The sequence below is a fragment of the Siniperca chuatsi genome, linkage group LG10 (genome assembly GCF_020085105.1).
Source record: "Siniperca chuatsi isolate FFG_IHB_CAS linkage group LG10, ASM2008510v1, whole genome shotgun sequence".
NCBI classification, from domain to species: domain Eukaryota; kingdom Metazoa; phylum Chordata; class Actinopteri; order Centrarchiformes; family Sinipercidae; genus Siniperca; species Siniperca chuatsi.
The window spans coordinates 9,575,476-9,593,578 of record NC_058051.1 but is presented as its reverse complement, the minus strand read 5'-3'; the positions used below and the strand labels follow the sequence as shown (position 1 = coordinate 9,593,578).

The 18,103-nt window shown below is 39.8% G+C and overlaps 1 protein-coding gene and 1 long non-coding RNA gene across 3 annotated transcripts in view; one reads left to right on the top strand and one right to left on the bottom strand.

Annotated features, from left to right (window-relative positions):
* arhgap4b (Rho GTPase activating protein 4b) overlaps window positions 1-18,103 on the bottom strand; it is a 63,288-nt gene that overhangs the window by 42,726 nt on the left and 2,459 nt on the right. For both annotated transcript variants that reach the window (XM_044210323.1, XM_044210324.1), the window contains exon 2: window positions 12,519-12,851. In XM_044210323.1, coding sequence (XP_044066258.1) covers window positions 12,519-12,588 — 70 coding nt within the window. In that variant the 5' untranslated portion in view covers window positions 12,589-12,851. The remainder of the gene's footprint in view (window positions 1-12,518; window positions 12,852-18,103) is intronic.
* On the top strand, window positions 312-17,901 carry LOC122882684. The gene is made up of 4 exons (XR_006379436.1): window positions 312-553; window positions 4,482-4,534; window positions 17,158-17,198; window positions 17,713-17,901. It is a non-coding gene; the product is annotated as an uncharacterized LOC122882684 (long non-coding RNA).

Here is an 18,103-nt window from a genome sequence, read left to right as displayed (position 1 = left end):
TATATCTGTGTGAGCTGTCTAACGTTTGGTTCCTGCTTCTAACAAGGCTTGTGAGCCAATAGTATAACAATGTTGGCATCACGTGGTATAGTTGCCAGTTAGTGTGGAGAAAACGGACACTGACGTTAGCACATATTAGCTATCTTAGCTTAATTGTCCGAACAATAACCCATAAATGACAGTTCTGCATATTTCAACAAAATATAACAATTACTGACAGCCATAGTCCTTACAACCTTAAATAATGTGTTGTCACCAGTTAGATTGTCAAAATTAGAAAAATAACAGCGTCAATCCCTGAGGAGCTACGTTAAAATTAGTGACGGTTGCATCCAGTTACCTAACGTTGCCTCAGACAATGTAGCGTTATAACGAAGATGCATATCAGAGGGGATTTAGAAGTGGGCCAGTACAAGTTTATGCAGGGCAAGTTGACTGACCAGTCAATGGTCCGTCTGGGTCAGCGGCTGACTGGTCCACTTATGGAAAGACAGTCGCTCTTCTTTAAGAACGGAGTGGACATGGGATTCCACTATATTACGGCATATCAAAGGTAAATTAAAGTTCAGAAATACTGTAAATCTGCTCATTATAGTGTTTAGACCCAAAACGTAACTGTTATTGGGGGTGTCATCTCATATAGCAGTCTAACAGTAGCCCTATTATGAGACACTTAGGTGAGTTATTTGTGGCTAGCTAGCCATGTAGCCAGCTGCGTTGAGCTCAACAGCTACGGTACTCACACTAATATAAAAATCTGAAAATACTTATATGATCATACAGTCATCCTTTCTCCCTGTAGCCATTGTTGCTGTGTGGCGCTCAGCTGTTTTTATGATCTGCTACTTCGACTAATGTTAATGTAGGTCAACACAGCGCTAACACTAACGCTAGCTAATGTCAACTTTTACTGTAGCTGTTGAGCACTGTGGGTTTTAATAGCATCCCTACAATGTACTGTACTGTTTGATTGGATTAAAATGTAAGTATTTACCTAATGTCTTATAGTGTAAGGATGATTAAAATGTAATTTTACGGTAAGTGTTGCAATATTGGGTCCCTATTAAATGATGGTGAAAAAAGGGTTACCTAAAGGTAGCTAGCCATATCCTAAGATTACCATAGATAACATTACATGAAACACAAGTGAAGTAACATAAATCTATAGCTAATCTATAGCTATATGTTGCAAAATGAATTCATTACTCTATCACAAAAGATTTATCACTTGATGTGTCTGAGTCTGAGTCTCACTCCACTCAACCATGAAATATGCAGGTTGTGCAACGAACTGGCAACCACTGAAATGGAATGGAAGGGGGGAGGGTGAGTGCATCATTCAGTGGCTGGATGTTATCAGTGTTATCAATAGCACCTTTAATATTAATATGTACAATAATAATAATAATCAAATCACTGGAAGACATTAATGGCATTTTTGTTTGTCAGAATGTAGATTATTCATTAAAAGGCCATATTCAATGTTGTTGTTGTTCAACGTCTTGTGCTTCTTGCATACATAATAACTTTACATTAATGTGAATATTATTTATACACAAATGTGGATATTATAAGTTGTCCCTTAATATTAACAACCAAGGATCAGAAGATCCTTGTCATATGTACGTATCAAATATACTGAACCACAACCCAATTCACCAAAGTCTTCTCTTATATAAAACAAGGTATGTGGCAAATCTGCAAAACCAGATAAGGGTAGTCACTTTATAGAAAATTTACTCATTTCTATTCTGTCTAACTGTTTATTTTTAAATTATTTAACTTGATGACAAAAACATTCCCACCATATTTTACTGTTGGTATGATGTTCTTTTTCTGAAATGCGGTTTTACTTTTACGCCAGATGTAATGGGACACACACCTTCCAAAAAGTTCAAACTTTTGTTTCGTCAGCCCACAGAGTATTTTCCCAAAAGTCTTGGTGATCATCAAGACTTTTGGGAAAATACTCTGTGGACAAAAATGTAACTTTTCGGAAGGTGTGTGTCCCATTACATCTGGCGTAAAGATAACACCGCATTTCAGAAAAAGTACATCATACCAACAGTAAAATATTGTGGTGATAGTATGATGGTCTGGGTTGTTTTGCTGCATCAGGACCTGGAAGACTTGCTGTGATAAATGGAACCATGAATTCTGCTGTCTACCAAAAACTCCTGAAGGAGAATGCCCGCCATCTGTTTGTGACCTCAAGCTGAAGCGAACTTGGGTTCTGCAGTAGGACAATGATCCAAAACACACCAGCAAGTCCACCTCTGAATGGCTGAAAAAGAACAAAATGAAGACTTTGGAGTGGCTTAGTCAAAGTCCTGGCTTGAATCCTATTGAGATGCTGTGGCATGACCTTAAAAAGGCAGTTCATGCTCGAAACCCCTCCAATGTGGCTGACTTACAACAATTCTGCAAAGATTAGTGGGCCAAAATTCCTCCGCAGCGCTGTAAAAGACTCATTGCAAGTTATCTCAAACGCTTGATTGTAGTTGTTGCTGCTAAGGGTGGCCCAACCAGTTATTAGGTTTAGGGGGCAATCACTATTTCACACAGGGCCATGTAGGTTTGGATTTTGTTTTCCCTTAATAGTAACAACCTTCATTTAAAAACTGCATTTTGTGTTTACTTGTGTTATCTTTGACTAATATTTAAATTTGTTTGATGATCTGAAACATTTAAGTGTGACAAACATGCAAAAAAATAAGAAATCAGGAAGGGGGCAAACACTTTTTCACACCACTGTATATAAGTATGTATGTACATATTTGTATGTATGTGCATGGGTGTATGTATTTGTATGCTTATACTGTACTGTAGAGCAGCCCTTATCTTGTGCATATCAGGGCTGATACTAGGGCTGGGTATCGGTATCGACCGAAATAACCCAGTGCCAAGTAGTATTGAAACATCTCCAGTCAAACGATACCTGCATTCGATTTAACGCAACGTGTGATTGGCCAACTACCACAGCTACAGCTAGCAGCTACATACAGTCTGTGGTGGTGGTGAAGTCGAGCACAGTGTATTTGACAGACTTGGCAGTTCTCGCAGTCACTTCGGAGCCCACTATGCTGCCAGAGACACTCTGGGCTAGGCATTAATGTAGAACATAGACGATTTTTATGCATGTACATGCAGCTTTATAGTTGAGTTATAAAAAGTGGCATTTTGTTTGCGTGATATGTTCTATGGCTAAAAGCACATGCTTTTCTAACTATGTAGCCAACGTTAGGCCAGCGTAGCCAAGCTAATGCTATATGCTACATGTTACACAGATGATACTCCTAAATCATAACATTTAACTTTGTATGACTCCTTAAGAAAGATTTATCATTTCTTTTCATTTCCAGGGTGCCAATGAGAGCAGGAATAGTGCAGCATTCAAGATTTAAGTATTCCAGTACACCAGGAGTGCAGACTTATTCATATTCCTAATTCCTTTATAATTGCATGTGTCTTATAATTTATATATATATATATTAATATATAATAATTACTATATTGTAATTGATTATTTTACATAAAAAGTTAATCTGAGCAGATGTTGTGCGCAGGAATTCTTGAATATTGAGTGGTTGTGCTTAGCCCTGATGTCAACATAAGCACTGGTGAAATTCTTGCAAGACAAAACATGTCAGGATATAGAAATTGAATAATTTTTAAAAACTGAAGACTGCATGTTGAGACAACATCTACATTTTGACCTGACGTTGTGGAGACGTTGAAGACTACAAGTGAAACGGCGTCGATGTTGCGACCTGACGTCGGTTCAACTTTCATGTTTGTTATTTATTTCAACCCCCTGACAATGTCTAGGTTTAGATGTTGTTTCAACTTTTTTTCAACGTCGAAATGTTTGCTGGGTAGCACTGTGGCCTGGCACCGCACATTGGTTTGAAAAGGCTAATACAAACATCATTCTCTCAAATACCACCGCCTTCACTTTGCTCTCTCATTTCAACGTCGATCAGACATCTAAAAACGTTGGTCCTGGGGATCGAAACAACATCTAGTGGAGGGGCTGATATGAAAGTTTTTCTGATGTCCAGGCCTTGACAGTAACAGCTGCCAGGTTGCCATTGGCAACCATTTTGAGAAATTGGCAACAAATTCTTGGCCTTTTCGATTTTTGAATTGTGGAACTGTGGTGGAAATTCATCGTAATATCACTTATATTCATGAACAGTGATATTCAAAATCATGTCTCTCAGTAACCTGCGTGTGATTCAGCATATTGACACCTCACCCTGAACAGGGACGTCTAAAGTCCTATTTGAAGACAAATTGCCAGCGCTGTTGCTCTCAATTAGAACATAACAAATAGAGAGGGTTTCAGCCCCTATGATATTGTGTATAAATCTGCTGTATGCCTGTGTGAATTCAGTTACTTTGCAAACCGACTCAGGTCTTTGTTACTTCAATAATGATCTTTATTACTCTGATGACTTCTCCTGATTTTTCCACCACAGCTGGGAACGGGACTTCTGAGCTTTTCTTCAGACAGAAATTGGCCACCAACAAGGTAAACACTTTTTTGCTTATTATTAGTAAGAATTCTGTGTGAAGATATTGCTCTGAATTCCTGTTCCACAAGCTGGTAAGGGTGGCATCAAAAACTCCAAATAAAGAACTAACAATTAGCTATAGCATGGAGGCAGGAAATCAGAGGAAAAATTAGAACTGCAAGCAAATATGAATGAGAAATGACTATCGTGGATATCACTATCTAGAGTTACAGGACTGCACGGGTAGATTATCTATTGCAAGGGCATCTATGGATATCGCTCTATGAGATAGGTCTGAACAGGCGATAAAGTTTGAATGAGAAATGACTGTTGTGGATACCGCTATCTAGAATTACAGGTCTGTACAGGTAGATTGTCTGTTGCAATGGCGTCTATAGATACCTGTGTATGAGATAGGTCTGATCGGGTGATAGATCAAGGCATGCAAGGACAAGAGGTCCTGTAAATAATCTCTGTAATCTTCTGCTGTGGAGACCCCTGATCTCTGGATGTGGAGAGGCCCAACTACAGACATTTTTTACTACAAAAGTATACTGCAGTAGCCATTTACCCGAGGGTAAGAGAAAAGGAGCCATGTGATAAAGCCTTAGGCCAGAGTGTGCCTAGAAAACAAGACTGAATGTGATGTGATGCTCATAACTGCTACCTTGAGCTGAGTGTTTGTAAATGTAACTGGTTCACCGTATAATAAGCCAGGCATCTGTGGATACCGCCCTCAAGAGCTCGAGAGTTCTGAACGAGCAGATGAAAAAAGCTATCAAAAAAAGCTAAAATCTATTATTATTATATATTATGTTATGTTATTAGTGAGAAAAAACTCACTAGAAAAGTTGAAATATGTTATAGTCTTTCTGAGCAGGTCCAATTAATTATGCAAAAACTATAATAATATTATATTGATAGCGTGTATAGAAAACGGAAGACCAGAGCAGGTACAAATACAGACAAAGATAGGAGTAACAGTGTTTACGCTGGCTTCAGGGCTAAAGTTTTTTACACTATTTGCAGGGATATTGTGGAGAATAGGCGAGATGAGGTTTGGAGAATAAGAATAGGAATAGGAGAAGAGAGAAAAAAATAAAGGTCAATAAAGGAGACAATAGGGGGAAATCAGGAGCGCAACCACTATCCGACAATCCTGACGCCCAGTTTCCTCATAATTACCTTATAAATAAATGAGCCTTGAAAAAAGGAGAAAACACCTTGCCCAGTAGAATATCTCCTAATAAGACCTGTGTCAAGTTAGAAAGTGGATGACATTATCTGTTTGTGTGTTTAATACCCCAAAAAACATTAAAAGGATTAAAACACACACAGGGAGGGAAGACAGGTTTATAGCTCTAGATGGAGAGAGCAAATCAGTGACAGAGGCGGACAAAAAGATTTTAATATTAAGCCTTAGTATAATACAAGGCATCATTGGGGAGGAGGGACTAAAAAAAGCAGTGGCCACAGATTCCTTGGGTGACATTATTGATTTATTTGTCAGAGATTGAGTAGAGTGTTAGTAGGACTTCTAGCAGGAAATGGTGACCGCGATCGTATTGTGTAATAGAACTATACAGGCTAAAACCGCAAATAAAGGTTAAACGGAAATTTTAATAACTAGACTGCAAATAACCATTGATATTGTCAGAAGGCATGTACGGTGGGAGACGAGAGAAACACAAAGAGCATTAAAAGTAATGTAAGGGTCAGAAACGTTGGAGAAAATAACCCAATAGGAGAAAGTTTAGAACCTGAGTACAGGGGAACAGTGCAGAGAATTATGACAACCACAAAAATAATAAATTATAAAGAAATGCTGATACGAGATACACTGCTTGAAAATAAAATAAAAGTTATCGGCCAAAGGTGGGTGCAAAGAACAAAAAACATTGCAACCAAATGGCCAGAAGGAGGCACTTTTGACATGTGTGTGTGAGGAAATGACAACTCTCATCAAAAACCATTAAAATAAAAGAAAAAGGGCAGAAAAGAGAAGAGAAAGGAAGAGCAAGAAGTAATAAACCTTTTTCAGGAAAGAGGAAAAGAATTAGGTAGAACAGCGAGAAAGTGTAGAGAAGTGTTAAAACGAGACATGGAAAAGGAAAAGGACCCTCGATATGAAGTTCAGATGCCGGTTATGTCCAAAAACACAATCAATGGAGATTATGAAAAAGTTAAAGAAAGAGATATAGAGGAAGACATCCTCCGACCTCAAAGGCACTCTCTCAGAAACAGAGAAATATTTCTGAGCTATCCAAGCTTAAAACCAAGCAGGATAAAAACGAGAAAGGGAGCAAGTGAAGGGTATGGCATAGAGGCCAGAGAGAAAATCTTCATAGCAGAAAAGAATGGTGGGGCAGGAGGAGCAAAATGGGATGGAGGCAATAAGGAATCAGATGATGAGGAAGAGGAAAGAGATGGCAAAAAAGCAAGACCCTACGAAGCAGATAATGAAAAAAGCTACTGAACGAACATGTCAAGAAGTAGAGGAACTAGAAAGAAGACATGCTAGAACAGATGCCACCTCAGTTGTGGTCACAGCACAATAGAAATATTACTCAAACCAGGATGTAGACTCCCTAGAGTACAGCAGTACCTTATAAAACCAGGGGCTGAACAAGGTCTTGCAAAAACAATTGAGGGACTATTAACTGCAGCAACAACTTATACCCAATCATTCTGAAGCCAGTACTCCTATACACCCAGTATTAAAGGCAGACAAAACAAAGTACCGCCTAGTACATGACCTAAGAGCAGTAAACAAAGTAGTGAAGACTATGATGCAGAGGTGCCTAATCCACACACAGTGCTGACCAATATGCCTCAAACTTCTAAATATTACAGTTCAGTTGGCACCTGCCATCAGTGTATGACAGGGATTACTGCCGTGCTACTAAGCTCTGGCAGCAGCTTGTATGAAAAAGCATCCTCTATTACTATGGGATATGACATCCAAATTCACAAACTTGCAAATCTAATAGAGTACCCAATACAATACCCAGATGTAGCATGCGCCACAGTGAGTCAGTCTTCCTCATGATTGTGAAACAGAGACATTGGTCAAATTAAGAACTGATCTCAACTCCTTTCTTGATGGCTGAACTCATTTTTTTGTGGACAGGTCCTGCTATCAAGACACGGAAAGACCAAAAGCTGGATATGCTGTAGTACAGGCACAGGTAGATGCAATATTGGGCAAATATGTAACATGCATAAAAAACTATTTTCAGAAAGGAATAATCACTCCAATTGGACATATAACAATATCACAATATCCATTTCAACACATAACATTGGACTATGTGGACATGATCAAACCAATACAAGGCAAAAGATATATGTTGGTCATAGAGGACAGATTTAGTCGTGGGGTAGAAGCTACACCAGCAAAACACAAAAATGCAGACACAGTGGTCAAGTTTTTATGCAGAGAAATAATCCCTAGGTTTGGCATACCAACTACGATAAGCTCAGATAATGGGAGAGAGTTTATAGACAAAACAGTGAAAGGGATATATAAGTTAGGAATAAGACAAAGACTAGGATGCATATACCATCCACAGTCCCAAGGAATGGTTGAGAGACTGAATGGAACGTTAAAGGCAAAACTAACCAAGATATGCATTCAAATCAAACTAAACTGGGTGGATGCATTGCCTTTAGCACTCATGGCCTATAGATCAGGAACCAACAGAAAAACGCAACTAACACCGCATGAAATGCTTACGGGTTGACCAATGCCAGCTCCCCCATACAGACATTTGCAAAAAGGTTCCACATTAGATGTCTCAGAAAAAGATATGAAAACATTTATTCAGTAGAATGCTAATATACATCGAGAAATCTTTTCACAGGACAAATCCAAATAGAAAAAGCCAGAGGAGACCACACCCCATCCAACCAGAAGACCAGGTGTTTGTGAGAGTCTTTAGATGTAAGTGGAACGGGCCCAGACCCTACAAGGTGGTTCGATCAATAGTAACAGCGGTCCAGGTGAAGGGCTCACCGACATGGTCCCATCTCAACCACTGCACCAGGGCCCTTCCAGCTAAAGAGAGAGAAAACGCAGAGGATCATGTCGATGGAGCAGAGGATAGTGCAAGGAATGAGGACTCATGCAGGGGAGAAGCAGGGAACACCCGAGCTGGCTGAAGTAATTGTAGATCAGTTTTGGCTGCGTGATCAAAAAAAATCTACAGTCCAGGATGGTCAGGTAGATGTGCAAGAGTGCAGGCAGTAATGACAATGATTACCATACCTTTTGAGGCTTTGGATGAAAGTCCAATGAAAACACACTGTAGAGTTATTTGAGCATATTAGCAGGATCCTCAGGTTGTCATAGATAGCATCAGCCTAGGGGAATCCCCAATGAGTTCAAAGCTATGAACGAGATAGCCTCAGGATTCGCATCCATCCTACCATGGCTAACCACTAACAAAAACACTGAATGGATTAATTATATCTATTATAAGCAACAAAGATTCATCAACTACACAGACAGTGCCCTAAGTGCATTAGGAGAACAGCTAACGGCTACTAGCATTGTGTATAAATCTGCTGTATGCCTGTGTGAATTCAGTTACTTTACAAACCGATTCAGGTCTTTGTTACTTCAATAAAGATCTTTATTACACTGATGACTTTGCCTCCAAATATTTGATTTCTACAACAAAACCAAGAAAGTCAGTGTTCAAACTGCATCGAGGTCATCAACGTCTAATAGACATCGAGTCGCAACGTGAATTTATTTTGACCCTTTGCCAACATGAGAACATAATCTTAAAGGCATGGCGATTTCGAGCAAAACTTGTTTTACAGTGTTGTAACCTAATAAACACGCCTGTGATAAAGTGTCATGTAATTCAGAAATTCCTGCTGAATTACACCCATACTGTAAAATAGGATGTGGCTCAAATGCTAAATACCAAATTCAGAGATAATTTGGTTTATATCAAAAGGATACCAACATTGGGCTAGATAGATCCATCTATAATATTTCCTTTAATGTATAATACTTTAAATCAAGCATTAATACATGGCCTAATATTCCAACAAAAGACAGCATTCAGGGTAGTGCTAGTGATAATAATGATTATCTGGCATTTTGAGATAATTAGCATCGGCTGATGCCTGCACTCACAAGGCCGATAAACAAAAAAATGTATGCAGGCAGCCTTATCAGTGTGGCCAGCCTGTTCTCATTCCCAGGTTGTCAAATACAGACATTTTGTCACACCCCTTGGCATCTCATACAGATGCACAAGGTAACCTTTAGCGTCTGTATGAGACACACCAGGCTTTCAATTAACTCCAATGGAAAACCATCCACGGCTATATTAGACGCTCAGAGCAACTGCTCCAGCGTCCATTCACTCCAATATTAACCTGACCGCTGCGCTATAAGACGCTGTGAGCATCAGTCCCAATGGAGAACCAAGGACCCATCGGCCAGAAGTATTTTCCTCACTGTTAAGTCCTATGTTAAGGTTTTCTTTCAATGATATCCTCACTCAAAATAAAACACGAAAGTGTCCTTGATAACTCCGCATGGGAGTTTGAGGGTTCTGCGCAGTATCTTAGCTGTTCCTAGGACTGCACTCTTCTGGACAGAGACTTCAGATGTTGTACTTGGAATCTGCTGAAGTCACTCTCACAGTTTGGGGGTCACAGCCTCTAGTGCTCCGATTACCACTGGCACCACTGTTGCTTTTGCTCTCCACATCTTTCAGCCCTTGGTATTTTTCAAGCTTCTCATGTTCCTTCTTCTTGATGTTGTTGTCTCTTGGGATTGCTACATCTATCACCACTGCCTTCTTCTGCTGTTTGTTGATCAACACGATGTCTGGTTGGTTAGCCATCACCAATTTGTCAGTCTGGATCTGGAAGTCCCACAGGATCTTAGCTTAATCATTCTCAACTACCTTAGGAGGTGTCTTCCATTTTGAGCTTGGGACTACCAGCCCATACTCTTGGCAGATGTTCCTGTACACTATGCCAGCAACTTGATTATGGCGTTCCATGTACGCTGTTCCTACCTACATCTTACACCCGGCTGTTATGTTCTGAACTGTATCAGGTGCATCTGTCCTTTAGTCCAGCCTTTTCCAGCCACAGATAGGATTTCTTGATATCAGCCACTTCTTCTATCTGTCTGTGGTACATGCCGTGCAGGGGCTTGTCTCTCCATGATGGTTCATCCTCCTCATCATCCTCAGGTTTCTGCTGCCTGAGGTATTCACTTAGCCGTTCATCATTGGGGGCTATCTTCCTGATGTACTTCTGGATCTTTGTTGTGTCATCCTGGACAGTGGTTCTGACACTCACTAGTCCTCAGCCTCCCTTGTTCCACTTAGTGTATAGTTTCAGGGTTCTGGATTTGGGGTGAAACCCTCCATGCATTGTGACGAGCTTCCTTGTCTTGATATCAGTGATCTCTATCTCCTCCTTTGGCCAGTTTATTATACCAGCGGGGTATCTGATGACTGGCAGGGATTGCAACAGGTCCATATTTTCTGCTTTAGTCCATGAATGTCTTGTTCCAGTAGCCCATTTGTCATCAGGTTGCCCTGGTTCCCCAGCACCTGACGTGGACCTTGTTGACCTGGGCGACATCCAAGCTGAACATTCACTGAACAAAGATTATTAAAATAAAATGCACATTTCTCACTAGAAATGTTATCAAAACACATTTTAATGCAGAAAATATCTTAAAATACTGCATTTTCCACTGAGAATAAAAGAAATGTCCACCATTTTGGTTTTCACAAAAAACTTGAGTCACTTGATGTGGATGCAGGCCAATAGAAAAGAATAGGACAAAAAAACTGACAGAGGCAAACTATTTTTCAGAATTGAAGGAGAAATCATTCAAACTGATAGCCGTTACATTAAACTATCATATTGTTGAATTATCAAGCACACGTTAGTAATTTGTGTGGAGAAATGTTGAGGATATCATTGAAAGAAAACCTTAACATGGGAATTTTACAGTGAGGAAAATACCTCTAGGTGGCAGGTCCTTGGTTCTTCAATAGCGCAGGTGCTCTGAGCATCTAATATTGCCATGGATGGTTTTACATTAGAGTTAATTGAAAGCACGATGCGTCTCATAAAGGGTACCTTGTGCGTCTGTATGAGACGCCAGGGGGTGTGACAAATTGTCATCACAATTGAGAATGACTTCCGGATGGGAGCGAAACATCTTGCTTCTAAAAACAGTGTCCAGATGACTACGACTGAAACCTTTTCTATGATAGAACACTCCTGGACGAATGAGGGTCTACACCGTCTAATCTAAAACCGTTACTGACTAGCGTTAAATATACATTATGTTATAATGTATAAAATAATGCAGTTGAATGACGTCGTATCTGACATACTGTGCCCTGCCCTTCCTTAAATACCAGTCACATTATGAAATCTACAGCAAACCCAATATATTTTTCTATTGCATTAATAAAAACATAATAAAAAATATATTAATTCCATCTAAAACAACATGTTACTGGCTAGATAATCATGTATATCAGATTCTATGTGCATGGAATAATGGAATTATACATGACTTTTCTTTGTTTTGATATCGGCATTATATATCGGCCATAGGCCACCCTGCTCTCTAAATATCAGCATTGGTCGACCACTATAAAATATATTATGCAAATTTTTTTAATGTTACCCAAAGTACAGCATCTTTAAACCAAAACAAAAACATGTATGAAAATGATATTTATTGGGACCCAAATATTTATACATAACCCAAAGTTATATAATTGTTATTTTAAACAGTGTTTTTTCAGTTACACCACTCTAAAATAAGTTTTCCTTAAAATCACTATTCCCCTTAAGATTATGTGATGGAAACGTTTGCTGGGATATGCATTCATGCATGCAGATAAGTGAACATGCACAAACAGAAGTGCAATAAAGGGCACATACATACACAGACACACACACACACACACACACACAGGCACATCCAGAGTGACTAACCTTTCATCTGCAATTCGTACTCGGCCAGACTCCCCTTCTCCCTCCTCAGCTTGCCATGTGATGTCATCATCTTTGACCCCCTGACTCTTGTCTGCCACTGAGGCCTTCCCTCCTGAACCCTGATTCCTCTTGTAGCCTCACAGTCTTCCTTTCTGAAACCTTTCAACCTCAGTGCCTGTAGTCTGTGACCTTTCACCCCTTGGCCTTGCTGATCACTGCCTGCAGTGCATCTGCATCAGTGTTGATCGTCTGTACTCAGCGGGGATGTCAGTCTGGTCGATGTGTTCATCCCCTGGGCTTCTGATATGAATGCTGATCCATAAGTGAACTGACCTGAGCAGCAGAGAAAATAGAGGGAGGAGAGGATAACGTTAAGAGAAAAAGTGGATATGGATGACAAGAGGGGGCAAGAAAGGGAGATTTATTGAGACCAGAATGAGAAAATATGAGAGCCAGAGGAAGAGGACAGATGAGGCCAGGGAGACAGAAAGGGACAGTGACACCAGAGAAGGAAGATTTAATTTAATAGGAGGGACAGCGGGGGTGGGGGGCAGAGTGCAGAATGGACAGTAAGAGGGCAGAGTGATGGGGATGTGAGGGAGGTAGGATGAAGGATGGGGGATGGGCAGATGAGAGATGATGAGTAACAGCAGTAACAAAAGACATTCAATGCCTTGATCTCCTCAATGTTACTCAACATAGAAACATATAAGTCTACAAGATAATGTAATGATCCTATATATTTATGTTATGGCCACCAGTTTTAATTATTTCCACGTTTCATAGCGGATGGGTCTAAATACTACAATACCCATGAGCCCCAGTCGCTGTTGATATGGAGAAGAAGCCAGCAAATAAAGTGCGAATCAGAGCTGTTGCGAATTCAAAACACTTCATCATTGCAGTTGTGAACAAAACATATCACCATAGTTGTTGAATTCATCCAAAATTGACCCAGAATCAAAATTTTATTCATTTATGCTGCAGATTGTACTTTCAGTTTTCTGAGTAGCTTAATCTTTATCTTCCAACAGCCATTAGTGGCCCACATTTTTTAATTTTAAGTATTTGGATATTTCTTACTGAAATCTTCCTGAGAGTCGTAGTTTTTATGTATACAGTCTAGTACCTTTGACTTTTATCAAAGAACCAGATATTTTGTAACACATTTGTTCATCTTTTGTACTGACTGTGTTGAGACAGAACACATGGTAAATCTTGAGGTGGCGCAATTACATACAAAATCAATGAAAAGACACAATTAGACACAAATTCACCAGGTGCAGTGCAAATTGACAGGAAGACACATCCATGCAAGTTAGAAATGTTTTAACTTGAGTGCAAACATTTGTGTATCCCTGGGCTTTATATGCAAACGCACAGAGACGAGAGGAAAAAGTAGAGGGACCGGAGGAAAATTTGCTTCACTTTCTGTCTGAACACACCTTAATGATTGAACCGGGAGAGTTTCATTTCAATCCAAGATGTGGAAGAGCTCCAACTGTGTATGTAACATTGTTTAGGGAGAAAGTGAATGGGACTTTTACTTCCGGAACTGGGGCGCCCAAAACAGCTCCTCCCACCTCTATTGGGCTTATCAACAGAAAGCATGCATGACAAACTAGGGGGATCCATTTAAAAGACATGGCTGTTTACCAGACAGGGAGAGTGTAATGATTCTTTTTTAAATCTGTCTCTCACAAGTCTTCCAACTTTATGGAAGTGCAATACTAAATCACTGGAGTACCCCTTTGAAGACAGATTATGCCTTGTTTTAAATGACTAAAACTGTTGGATGCTTTGGAATGATAAAGTTAACATTGGAAGACATGAAAATCAACTTCTGTACTGCTAGTACAGTAGAGGTTAAAGGCTCAGCTAACCTACATTTAAAAGATTCACCAAATTAGTCTTACATGCTTACATTGTATTAGACACGACCATTTGCATGGATGCTTATTAGTCAGCTTAAACTGTACTGAGAAGATGAGTTTACACATACATTATGCCTTGCTTTTTACTTTCACACAGGCAGGCAAGCACACAAACACACACACACACACACACACACACACACAGAGGCAACTTCCCTTTCCACATCCTGTGTAATTTCTCAACAGGTTTCAGTACTCTGCAACGACGCCAAAATGTGCCACTTTCACTGAAAATATTGTTCCTCAATCAGCCTCAAGCAGTAATTTGGGATTAGTTAAATCCCCAAACAGTAACTGAAGGAAATAATGACCAGAAAAACACATGCTAACCTGATTTAATGTGGCCTAACTCTGACCTGGTTTAATGTGATCTTCTGTAACCCACAGCACGTGAAAACTATTACATTAAATTATATATAAATATTAAGTGTGGGGAAACATAATATCGTTGATGCAGATTTGAAAGTATGAGGGATTTGTTTAAAAGATCTATACTGTCAGAAAGTGGAAAATAAACGTAGACTTATTCTGACAGTTGCGTATATCAGTTTATCAGTCATAACTAAACCTATCACTCAGAACTAAACAAGTGCTGTTAGATCTGTAACCTAATTTCCTTTTCCAAAACGGTGTGGTGGATGTGATCCAGACACACTTCAGTGACAGTTCCACATAGAACTAGAGAGTAAATGGAGAAGTACAGTGAACAAACGCAGAGAGATTTCTCCAAATGCAACTGTGAGGGCCCAGAGACCTTGGAGTCTCCAGAGGCCTTCATAAGCATGCAACCTTAATCTGCACAGCAAGCCCTGCATGGAACAAAGCAAATGTAAATGATCTGAGAAAGACAGAGGATGTGTTGTGAGAGATTCAGCAAAAGACCAGGGAAAAGAGACAACACAATTGACTGAGGGGGAGAAGCAAAAAGGGCAGTGAGGGCAGCGAGATGGAGGTAAACGGGGAACAGTGTTTCATACTTAAAATCTTGATCTTGAAATCTTGATTTTTTAAAAGGAGGTCATGTGGTACACATAGTGAATATAAAGTAGATTGAAGAGAGGTACATGTGGTACAGTGTGATAGATCCTTATTGCTACTAAGGGGATTTTAATTCTAATTTCTTCTGAAGAAAAAATTGAAGCACTAAGCAGAAGTAATACAAGTGGGATATTGGGTTTGATTTTATGGCCGATACTGTATGGGGATTTCCTAACATTGCTGAGAGCCAACCCACACTGTGCTATCTCGTGTTATGTTTCTTGCAGAAATGTATCCCCATTTTTTTTATTCTTACAGCTGCATTGTTTGTTAACGACTGCCTTCTATGAGTAGAAAATCGTCCCTGATCCTAGTGAAACTGGGAGAAAGCCAAACCATTGCTAATGCAGCGTAAACTGTCAAAAAGAAAAGACATGGGTGTTAACAGGAGGTGTGACACTCATCTGTCTGACAGACAGGCTTTTATAGACACAAACATGATTAGGAGAAGATGCATGTTGGAATTTACGTTGCAGGAGAAAGCAGGGCGATAACAGTGGTAATAATAGAATAGAATAGAGCGTATTGGAAAATTCTATTTGTCTTCATGCTGAACACAAAATAGCATTAAACAATAAAACATACAATAAAATAAAAGCATTTAAGAATGATTCATACTGTATGTGTGTCTAGCACTGACATGAAGCGTAATGGAATTAGCTCAAATAATCAATGACAAAGTTAGAGCTCACAACATATTTTGTTCTGCAGGAGATTAAAATGTGTTTCAGTTTATGGTAGAGCAACAGCTGCTGGGTTCTGTCATGTATTTTGTATGTTATGTAGATGGACATACAGTGTCTGGCAATAATGGTGCAGGTCCCTCCAATGAAAGATCGCTTAATTAAAGGGGCACTCCACCTATTTTACACATCAAGGTCAGTTTACTTGTCTTGAGAAGTACTACTCAGATTGTGAAAAAAGTTGTATACTGTCCTCTTTGGCTTTGGTGGGAGAACCCTGATGATGTCATCAAGGTTATCTTGACTTTGGCTTGGAGGCCACAAATTTGTAACAGAAAGCCTGTGTTACAAACTGGGGGTGTGGAGTTTGAAAAATGTGGGTGTTTAGCAGGCAGAAAAGGACTAATGAAAAATGCTATTTAGTTGCGTTATGGGGAATGCAGGATCCAATGTTCTTGGAGCTTGACCCATACTAGAGACAAAAAGTCTCTGCTGCATCGATTTTGACCATTCTTTTTAAAATCTGTATCTTGTGTGTACCCCAACGCAATACTAAAGAGCAATACTAAATCGCTGCTGTAGCCCTATAAAGCAAGCCTGCTTCTGCAGCAGCTGCAATAGCAAACAGGAAACCACCACATAGTATGCTACCACAGGTTTTTACTCTCGCACCATTTGTAGAGAATTACTCTGTATCTGCAAATCTGACTGAAAGTTTTCAGCAGCAGCTTAATCCTGGTTCGCAACACTGCCAAAACACACACTACAGGGACGACTAGTTTCAAATTGGCAGTGGAGAACTGCACATAATGCATAACATAAAAGAAAGTGTGGTCACCAATGACTTAAGCATCGTACATAAAGTAAAAGGGTGTACATTTATAATAAAAGGGTGGAAGTTAATAGCCTTTGGCAATGTAGCTTGGTAACTATATTTTACACACAGTTTCAGTTTCAATTTCCACTGCTGTCTACATTTCTCAGGCCCTGCCATGGTCAAGTTCTATGAAGAGGATCATTTACAGGTAATGTTTGTGGAATGCATACCTGGCAGAGGGCAAAATTGGAAAAAAGGATGAATAAAAAAGCGAGAGGACAGTTCGGGACAGTTGGGCACTGTGAGGCAGGCTGGCCACATCCACTCCTCTGGCCTTGTTGAAACCTCTACTTCTCCACCAGCATTTTCCTTGGAACTTTCTATGACAGAGCTAATTAGATGTCAATTTAGATCCAGTTCTACTGCCAATTTTGACCCCAGGTTCTACTGTACTACAGGTTGTATGAGTTAATCTCATTGTGAAAAATACAGTGGTGGAAAGTAACTAGTACATATACACAAAATACTGTACTTAAGTACAATTTTGAAGTATTTGTACTTTACTTAAGTAATTCCATTTTATGCTACTGTGGAGGTGGGCATGGTTAGCTGTCAGCTGCAGAGGGAAAGGTGGGGGAGTGGCTCAGGTGAGCAGCGTCAGGGAGAGCTAATTGTCACGGCTATGTCTTGTTGACTAATTATGCTCTCCCCTTTATATGCAGTAGCATGCTGGACCAGAGGTGTGTATACACAGCCAGCCAGCCAGCAAGAACTGGAAGAAGAAGAGGATCAAGACGAGTGCGACCAAGCTTGGCAAGCAAGAGGCACTGTGGATGAGTGTTTGTGTTGATTGCTGAAAGTATGTGTGTGTGAGCAGTCTGGATAAATAAAAGATGTAACATGTAAAATGCCCTGCTGTGTCTGTGTTTATGCCAGGGGAACCCATGGTAGCAACAGTTCTGCTACAGCTACTTCATACTGATCAGAATGAACATCAGGTCATGCACATTATGCATGTGCAAGTACAGAAAATGTTCCTCATTGGTACAAGGACTGTTTTTTTCTGTGTGAGTCTGTGTAAAACAACTGGTTTCTTAGTTGTTTTGATGCAGT